Source organism: Peromyscus leucopus, chromosome 16_21 (assembly GCF_004664715.2).
Source record: "Peromyscus leucopus breed LL Stock chromosome 16_21, UCI_PerLeu_2.1, whole genome shotgun sequence".
In the NCBI taxonomy this organism is placed as follows: domain Eukaryota; kingdom Metazoa; phylum Chordata; class Mammalia; order Rodentia; family Cricetidae; genus Peromyscus; species Peromyscus leucopus.
The window spans coordinates 4258004-4267335 of NC_051084.1; the positions used below are offsets into that span (position 1 = coordinate 4258004).

Here is a 9332-nt window from a genome sequence, read left to right on the forward strand (position 1 = left end):
TACTGTGTTTGCCGGCCCCCCCCAGCTCCTCTCCCTAGTACAAGAACACTCTAGTGTAGAATCTGTGTGTGTCTCTGAGGCTCGGATCAGACTCAGAACAACGAGTTGGAATGCACTTGTTCACAAACACACTGGCAGGATGGAGCTAGAGAAAGGGTGCCGGGAATGTGGAGGGAAACGTGGATTTGTAGCCTCTACTAGAGACAGTGAATAAGCCCCTCCTTCTCCAGGCCTCCATTTCCTCTCCGTACATCCCGGGGTGTGGACTATCCTTTCCCAGCTCAGATACTGTGGCTCGGTCTTTGCCCTTTCTTCAGAGGGGAAGTTGCAGATGGAAGCACAGCTCTCGGAGATGAGAGGATGAGTCAGGGGGTTGGACGAACTGAGTGGCAGAGCGGGGGTGGAGAGGAAGGAGCCTGGGTCTGGGAAGCGGGCAACTGTAGGAGCTGATGGAGAGAATGCCACAAGGGGAGGAGTAGGAAGATGACCAGCTATCCCACAGAAGGACTTGGTGATCCAACTTAGGGAAGGGAAATCAGGATGAAAAGATCGACCTGATTGGAGCCTATGAGATGGAAGACAGGGTACCTGCGATAGTTAGTTTTAGTTGTCATCTTGACATAATCTAGACCCTCCCAATACTGTCTCAAAGAAGGTTTGTCTAGATGAAGTTGGCACACAGGCATGTCTGAGGGGGTTGTCTGGATTACATGTTGATTGCCGTGGACAGGCCCAGCCCCAAGGGGCTCCTGGATTGTGTAAGTGGTTACCGTACAGAGAGGAACTGAGCACAAGCATGTCTGCATCCATTCCCTCCCTGTTCTTGATGTGCTGTGACGAGCTGTTTTAAGTTCCTGCTGCCTCGACTTCCCTTCTGGGAAGAGCTGTAATCGGAGTTATGAGCGAAAATCAACCCTTTCTCCCTAAGTTGTCTTTGGTCAGTGATTTACCACGGCAACAGAAGTGAAATTCAGACAGTGTCTTTGAACGCCCGGCCTCACGTAATGTCGAGGGCCATGAGAGTATACAGCAGGTGATAACTGGTATTCATATGTCAAACCCACTCTTTGATAGGAAGCCCACCTGGCAAGGCTGTGAGGTTACTATGAATGACCAGTTGCTCCTTGTCTGTGTTGCTTTCACGTGCCACTTCATTTCTTCCCTAGGAACTGCATTCCTTCCTGAAGAACAGCTAGGATATCTCCCCATTTGCCATGCATTTCCATATAATGTGCTCATGTAAACCCCTGGTTACATTTCCATCTGATGGGCACACATAATTGTGGATGGTCAAGACGATGGTTTCTCATTTAACTTTCACTAAATTTGATGAATAGAAACATGCTAAAATATGCTTCATAATTAGGTCTATTGTTTCGTGTGGACTTGTAGACACTTAGAGATCTTGTTCTCCAACCTTAGCCACTGAGAAGGCAAAACTGGCCAGACAAAGTGACCTTGTGGAATTTTCAGAGTGGAATTGCAGGTGCCTGGCCTTGCTGGATCAAAACCCTTCAGAAGAATTATAGTGAACCAGAAGTGATAGTGCAGGTGTCTGGCCCTGGTGTATCTTAGTCCTTCAGGAGATCAATAGCACCTGTACTGCCCTAAGCTTCCTCCACTGGCACCTCCCCACTCCGATTCAAATAACAATTAACACTTTGTATTTATTTCTACACCAGTTTATAATGCAAGATTTTAGGCTCAGTAGACTAACTATATGTAGGTCCTGAGATTCAGATAATTAACAGGAAAAGGCTGGTAACTGACTAGCCACGTCCAGATATTATTTTTTTAAAGATTTATTTATTTATTATTTATACAGTGATCTGCCTGCATGTATCCCGGCAGGCTGGAAGAAGGAACTGGATTTCATTAAAGATGGTTGTGAGTCACCATGTGGTTGCTGGGAATTGAACTCAGGACCTCTGGAAGAGTAGCCAGTGCTCTTAACCTCTGAGCCATCTCTCCAGTCCCCCAGATATTATTAATCACATAAAATAGCACACACATTCTTTGCCTCTTCCTTAGATCTCTCATTGGCTCAGTTCCTTCCCTTGTAACCCTTGTGGCTGTCCCTTTAAGAAACAGCCAGAACTTTCACAACCTACAGGTGTGGTCAGTCACCAATTAAGCTGACCAAGTCTTTGCCAAGTGTGACTCTTATCAGAATGCTCATCCCTGAAGGTTTGCCTTGTAGTTTTTATGCTTGGGAATTTGTAATGGGTCCCAGAACAGAGATGTAGTAGAGTAGAGATGTAGAATAAAGATGTAGAATACAAACGTAGAGGAGAATAAAGATGGAAGACACAAAGAACACAACAATAAAGAGCACACAGAATGAAGAGCGTTGGCCCGTGTGTGTGAATTATTATAGAGAACTTTCACTTTCTCTTACTCCTGGGAAGCATTTCTCAGAGGACCCTGGGTAGGGGCTGAGGACAGGTATCTCTCCCCTACAAAGCAAGGTACCCTTTCCCCTTTTTCTCATCCAGATGCATAATCCTACCCTGGGAATTATCTCAGTGGTAAGTTCATGCCTAGCCTGAACAAGACCATGAATTTAATCCCAGCACTGAGAAACAGAAGACCATTATGAGGCACAGAAGCATCTAGAAAGAGTGGATAGTCCTGGGTTGGTGTGTGAGAGTGTTTAATGGCCAAAGCCCAGAGGCTGACACGTGACCTTCCAGCTCTCTTCTGCACTCAACGCACAGGAACACAGGAGTACTCCTGCTTCCAGGAGAGACGACAGGCTTTAGCACGAGGATTCCTGCATCTGGAAGAGGCAGGCTTTAGGCAGAAGTGACCTCTGAAGCCAAACCAGAAGAAGCAGAAGTCTTGGTGGCAGATGGGAGAGAATGCAAGCTGGATGACTTGTGGGTGGACTTGAGCTGGGCTTCTCCTCCATCTTGGAGTTCTCTCACGCATCTCTGGGTCCTACAACAGATAGGGCTCAGTCCCTTCCATCCCTGCCCTGTTCGTGCCTAATGTCCACCAGCTTGCCGCACTCACCTGTCAGGATCTGAAGCTGGTGCCCAGCATCGTGTCCACAGTCCAGCCCACTGGCCACAGGTGACCCCAGCTTCTGCTTGCTCCTGGCCACAGCCCAGAGGACGCTGGCTGTAAGAAGCTTGCTGAAGAGGACACAGGCCAGGAGGAGAAGAATGGACGTGAGTGGGAAGGAAGTCTCCTGTGATTGGCTCCTTGGAAAGAGAAGGAAGATAGTAGACTAGAGGCGATCTACTGGATGAAGCCTGCCCTTGGAGAGGGGATAGAGAGGAACCAGGAATTCCTAGGCAGTTGAGTGACACTGTCTCTGGGAAGGGGCTTTATGGGGCTCAGAGGAATCTGCAGTCAGTTTTAGGATCTGCTGAGTGTACAAAAACACGTCCCATTTCCCTGCTGAGCTGTTTCCTGTAGTATGGTATGGTGCACGGGTATGCAGCTGCGCGTGTGCTCCGGACTGTAGAACACACCTGCACATGTGCTCAGGGGTTGTATCATTTCTATATTAGTACATAGGGGTGGACACACCTGCACACGTGCTCAGGGGTTGTATTGTTTCTATATTAGTACATAGGGGTGGACGCACCTGCACACGTGCTCAGGGGTTGTATTGTTTCTATATTAGTACATGAAGCACCCAGAATGGATTCTGGTTCTTCTAAAGATGCAGGGACCCAGGGCTCTTGCTGTAAGCTAAAGGACCGAGACCTCTTGTTGAAGTGCAGGGGCCCATGGGTGCTGCCCTTTCAGAATCTTGGAGTGGTGCTTTTGGAATTGTCACAAAGTGCTCTAGTTTCTTAATATCTAAGCTCAGTAACATCAATGCACTAGTGGGTGGGAGGGAACTTACACAAGACTACACTCGGGCCTTTGCCTGATCTGTTGGTCCTGGGACCTCCATCTCCAGTCACAGCCAGAAGTCCAAGGGGGGACCACCACTGTACCTGGAGGTGCTGTGTTCCACTTGGGCACCCTCAAAACTCTCCGATTCCTCAGGGACCCAGAGATCTCCAGCATCTTGGTCATCTAGAGGGTCTGTGAGAGACAAGCCATGAGATCACCGTTCCTTTAGGCCACTGCCTGTCAGGGAAGGGCCCTATAACTCAGGAAGTAAAGAAAACTACAAGGCTCAGGAATGTCATGAAACTTAACAAGATTTATACATGCACCCCAAGCCATTACAGTTATTGGGTAGAGGAAATTCAAGTGAGGACCAGATGCCTACAAGTCGTTCAGGAAGCTCCAGGGATGCAGGGAGCTCCAGGGATGCAGGGAGTGGGGAGTATCAGGGATGCAGGGAGTATCAGGGATGCAGGGAGCACCAGGGATGCAGGGAGTATCAGGGATGCAGGGAGCTCCAGGGATGCAGGGAGCATCAGGGATGCAGGGAGTATCAGGGATGCAGGGAGCTCCAGGGATGCAGGGAGCTCCAGGGATGCAGGGAGTGGGGAGTATCAGGGATGCAGGGAGTATCAGGGATGCAGGGAGTATCAGGGATGCAGGGAGTATCAGGGATGCAGGGAGTATCAGGGATGCAGGGAGTATCAGGGATGCGGGGAGTGGGGAGTATCAGGGATGCAGGGAGTATCAGGGATGCAGGGAGTATCAGGGATGCGGGGAGCTCCAGGCATGCAGGGAGTGGGGAGTATCAGGGATGCAGGGAGCTCCAGGGATGCAGGGAGCTCCAGGGATGCGGGGAGCATCAGGGATGCGGGGAGCATCAGGGATGCGGGGAGCACCAGGGATGTGGGGAGCACCAGGGATGTGGGGAGCACCAGGGATGCGGGGAGCACCAGGCATGCGGGGAGCACCAGGGATGCAGGGATGGGCTTTTCACTGATGCAGCTGCTTTGGAGTTGCCCATTAGCAAACCCTCACCCATGCACCTACAAGTAGCCCTGGTAAACTCATTAGTTCACTGAGCTAGACCTGGGAGGAATCTTTTCTTGGATCTGTGGCTGGTGGCTAATCCAGGACAGACATTTGCTTATGTCTCCCAGGGAAAGTCACACAACAATGAGACTGGTCCAAGGACCAGCCAAAGATGCAACAAGCCACTGTACTCACCTGCCAGCACCTCCACCAGGACCTTCTGGAGGACATCAGCCTCTCGGCCTCGGAGGCTCTGACACTGGTAGAGACCCGCGTCATCGGCTTGGAGGTTTCTCAGAGTGACAGTGATGGTTCCAGCCAGGGTGTCATCCGTGATGACTGTGCTCCCATTCCGTTTCCTCAGGAAGGCCAGCAGCCACACACTGTGTGTGCTCACCACGCGTTGGCAGGGGCCCTCCTCAGCCAGCTGGCGACACCAGGCCTTGCGTCTCCCCCAGTGCTTCAAGGAGTCGTAAGTACATGATACCCGCAGGGACTGTCCAGCCACACCCTGCAGCACGGTTGTGTTGAGGGCTTGGGACACCTCTGTAGAGGAGACTGCCACTTGTCACTTCATCCACACACCAAATAGTCACTGAGCATCTGTCTCCCAGGAGCAGCAGACTGTGCCAACAGGATCCTGCCCTTAAAGAGCTTAGGGTCTCGAGGGAGAGTGGCACAGCTGGGATCTAGGATCTGATTTTCTTACGATGCTTCCCAGACACCTTTGGAGTCACCTCCAGGGATGCAGGGAGCACAGTGTGCACGTGGTCATCAGAATAAGCTCTGGTCCCCAGGCACCTTCCACTTTTTGCTTGAAACAGGGTGTCTTACCAGTGTGCAAGATAGTTAACATTCATGGTCAACTTGACAGGCTCTAGAATCATCGAGAGGGCAAACTTCTGAGCTTGCCTGTGAGGACTTTTTAGATCAAGTTAGCCCATGGGAATATTGATGAGAGAGTACCTGGACTCAGTTCACTGGTGTGAGAAGACCCACCCTGAATATGAGCAGCCAAAGTTCCCGACTACCTCAAAAGGAGAGAGAGAGCCCAGCAGCTGCACTCGTCTCCCAGCTTCCTGACAAAGCTTGCAATGTACCAGCTGCCCCTGCCGCCATGCCTCCCCTCCAGGATGGATTGTCTACCCCGGCACTGTGAGCCCAACAGACCCTCCTTCCACTGAGTTGTGATAGTTTGCCACAGCAACAAAACAATAACTTCTAATGCTGCTCGGAACTTCACAACGTAGACCAAGTCGGCCTGAGCACTTCTAGGGATCTGACTGTGTCTGCCTCCCATGCCTCCATTCCTAGGAGACAGGCACACGCCACCACACCTGCCTTTTCTCAGGGTTCCGTGGGTCAAATGCAGGTCCTCACACTTGGAAGGCAAGCGCTGTTTTGACTAAGCCATATCTTGTTCCTAAAGCCCCTCTGGTTCTAGTTTAGACACCTTCTCTGCTGTCATGTAGGACCAGGTTGTCTCTTTTCCCTTCTTCATCTCAGGAGAACAGGTTAGTGGATCCTTGGAGCTCAGGCTGGTTCCCTGAGGGTCTGGGATGGCCACCTCCCTGCCCTTGCCTCTTTGTACTCCTTCAGTCATCCACACTGGATGGCTCGACTTTCCTAACCTTTAACTCCCAGCTTCCCTGTTTCTGTGGCTCTGTTCCTCTTTTAGGAAGGACTTGTCTCAAAGCTATTTTGGGGGGAGACATGAGGCTGCTATTTTGGGGATCCTCTTGGGGTAAGGTTGGTGGCATTGGAGCACCCGCCAAGTTGTGGCCGGGGCAGGAGGACAAGGGTTCCCCCAAACTTTCTGCCACTTGCGTCTTGTCTCCAGCTGTTACTGAGATGGAAACATGAAAGGCGGGATAGAGGAGCTGGTGGCCTGCTCCTTTTGGGACCAGAGACCTCCTGTGTGTGTTCTCTCCACGCACCAGCCCCTCCATCCCTCTGCCTCCAGGCAGGCTAAGGTACCTTACAGCTCCCTCCACGTCCAGACGCTGCAGGAACAAGGCACAGGGCAGCCTCCTCTCTCACCTGGGTTTGCCCATTACTCTCCAGCAGTAGGAGGCACCCAGCCCACAGCGGGAGGAGCAGTCTGTCATTTTTGAGTACTCAGTGGTAGAGTCTCCAGCATCCCCACCTCCCACTGAAGGCTGAGGTCAAATATGGGCTGGGCTTTAGGAGGCTGCAAACCCCAAGTCTCCCCTCTTTTTTCCTGCTTTCCCATTCTGCCACCCCACTTATGCTTAAGTGCATCCACGGGTCCCACCTGACGGCCAGTGCCACCCTCACGACTCCTTCAGTGACCAAGTCCAGCAGCCCCTCAACCCTCCCCATGCGTGGGGGTTAATCCTGGGGAGGATGGTGTGAAGAACACGGGCTGGTGGGGGAGAAAAGCAGAGCTAAGCGGGACACTGAGCATGCTGGGACTCCAGCCTCCTTCGCAGTCCCCTCCATAACATCCGCACCCCCGCCCAGCCATTTGCTCAAGGAAGGTGAGGAAAAGAAAGCATTGTAGAGGGTGGGTCCCACCTGTGATCAGCAGCAGGAGAGACAGGTGGAGAGGCCCCATGGCACCCTTCCTCAGCCAGCCAGAGGGGACAGATGTGGGAGTCCCTTGTCCAAGATCTCGCCTTCCCCTTGAAGTGCAGAAAAGAGAGGACCAAGCCAGTCAGGCGCAGCCCACAGGAACTGCGCTCCTGGATTGAGCAAGAGTCAGGACTAGGGTAGGCGCTATGATTCAAGGAGGGCATGAGGAAGGAAGGGAAGGAAGTCTCCACAGTGCCGGCTGAAGGTCAGCTGCCCTCCTGCCAGGGTGGCCCTGCAAGGCTGTCACCAGTCAGGTTTTTAGATGGCTTCATCTCCTTGCAGAACCTCATCGGGGTTGTTATTCTCACACTATAGCCAGGGTGTCTGCCATGTCCACCGGTGCCAGCCTCTTCCCGAATGGAGGACAGCTGCTTCTTAGGAGGTTGGCATGCCGCCAGCTCCTGATCACAACCCTATTGGGTAAGGCAGCAGCTAAGGACGTAGACCAGAGCCAGACTTCCTGTTTGCTGTGTGTGAGCAGGCCTGTAACCTCTCCGTGCCTCGTTTCATGCACCTGTAGGATGGGACAGTTGGTGATAAGCAAATTTATCAGGGGCTAAAGGTGGTTTCCTGCAATCAAGGGTCCAGATGCAAGGGTTAACTGTGTCTTTTACCCTAATCAGCTGGAGATGGGGAAATGGGCAATCTCTGAGTGTGTTTCAAGAATCCCTTCCCTAGAGAAACGTAAACAGCATCTACCCCCTCCTCATAAGGTCTAAAGGACAAAGTAAGATTCCATCAAGATTCACGCTGGGGAACCGTGGTGGTGTGGATGAGACTAGGCCCCTGTTTTAGTCAGTATTCCATTGCAATGAAGAGACAGCATGACCAGGCAACTCTTATAAGAGAAAGCATTTAAATGGTGGCTTGCTTACAGTTTCAGAAGCTTAACCCATTATCATGATGGCAGCATGAAGCCTGCAGGTAGGTGTGAGAGCAATAGCTGAGAGCTTGTAATCCTCCCAATCCTTTCAAATAAGCATCTAAATGTACGAGCCCATGGAGCCATTCTTATTCCAGCTACCATAAGCTCCTACGTTTGATTACTCAGTCTCCAGTTGGTGGAACTGTTTGGGAAGGATTAGGAGGTGTGGCCTTGTTGGCAGAGATGTCACTTAGAGGTTTCAAAAACCCATACCGCCCCCAGTGTGGGAGTCAGAGAGTTCAAGCTTGTCTTTGCTCCTTAAGGCTGAATAACAGGATGATTGGCCAAAGGCATGGTTACCAGATGTTTTGAGATTAAGCAGGTGTTTATTCTTGTTTGTTCCTTGAACCATGGTAAGAAGGTCTTTTGAGCCCCTTGCTTTGGGTATAAAAAGACTTAGAAATAAATTTGGGGCTGCTGCAGTATTCACTGAGAGCCCTCTCAATTCTATCATCTGTCTCTTATCTCTTTCTTTCTTAATCCTCACTCTCCTATTCAGGTACTGGTCTACAGGTCAGCTGGTCCCAACACCCCAGTGAATTCTTTCTGCCTCATGGTGGTGTCTCAAGATGTGAGCTCTCGGTTACTGCTCCAGCGCCATGCCTACCTGCTCCCATGCTCCTCAACATGACGGTCATGGACTCCAGCCCTCTGAAACTGTAAGCCCCAAGCAAAAAATTTTTTCTTTAAGTTTTCTTGCTCATGGTGTCTTATCATAGCAACAGAAAAGTAACTAAGACCAAGATCAGTGAGTTTATTTACTTTAGGTTTATTTTTATTTATGTATACGGATGTTTTGTCTTTCTGTATGTGCCCCGTGTGCATGTAGGTGACCTCCAAGGAGCTGGTGTTCTGAGAGCTTGTGAGGCTCTATATGGGTGGTGGGAACTGAACCTGGGTCCTCTAGAAGAATAGCAAGTGCTCTTAACCA

General features: G+C 50.9%; 1 protein-coding gene across 1 annotated transcript; it reads right to left on the reverse strand.

Moving 5' to 3' along the window:
• Positions 1-2827: 2827 nt before the first annotated feature.
• On the reverse strand, positions 2828-7574 carry Trem2 (triggering receptor expressed on myeloid cells 2). Its single transcript, XM_028859955.2, has 5 exons — positions 7420-7574; positions 5077-5427; positions 3954-4044; positions 3016-3206; positions 2828-2940 (listed from the first exon to the last, which is right to left on the reverse strand). Exons 1-5 carry the CDS (start codon positions 7457-7459, stop codon positions 2924-2926), a joined length of 690 nt encoding a protein of 229 aa, XP_028715788.1. The 5' UTR covers positions 7460-7574; the 3' UTR covers positions 2828-2923.
• Between the last annotated feature and the right edge of the window lie 1758 nt (positions 7575-9332).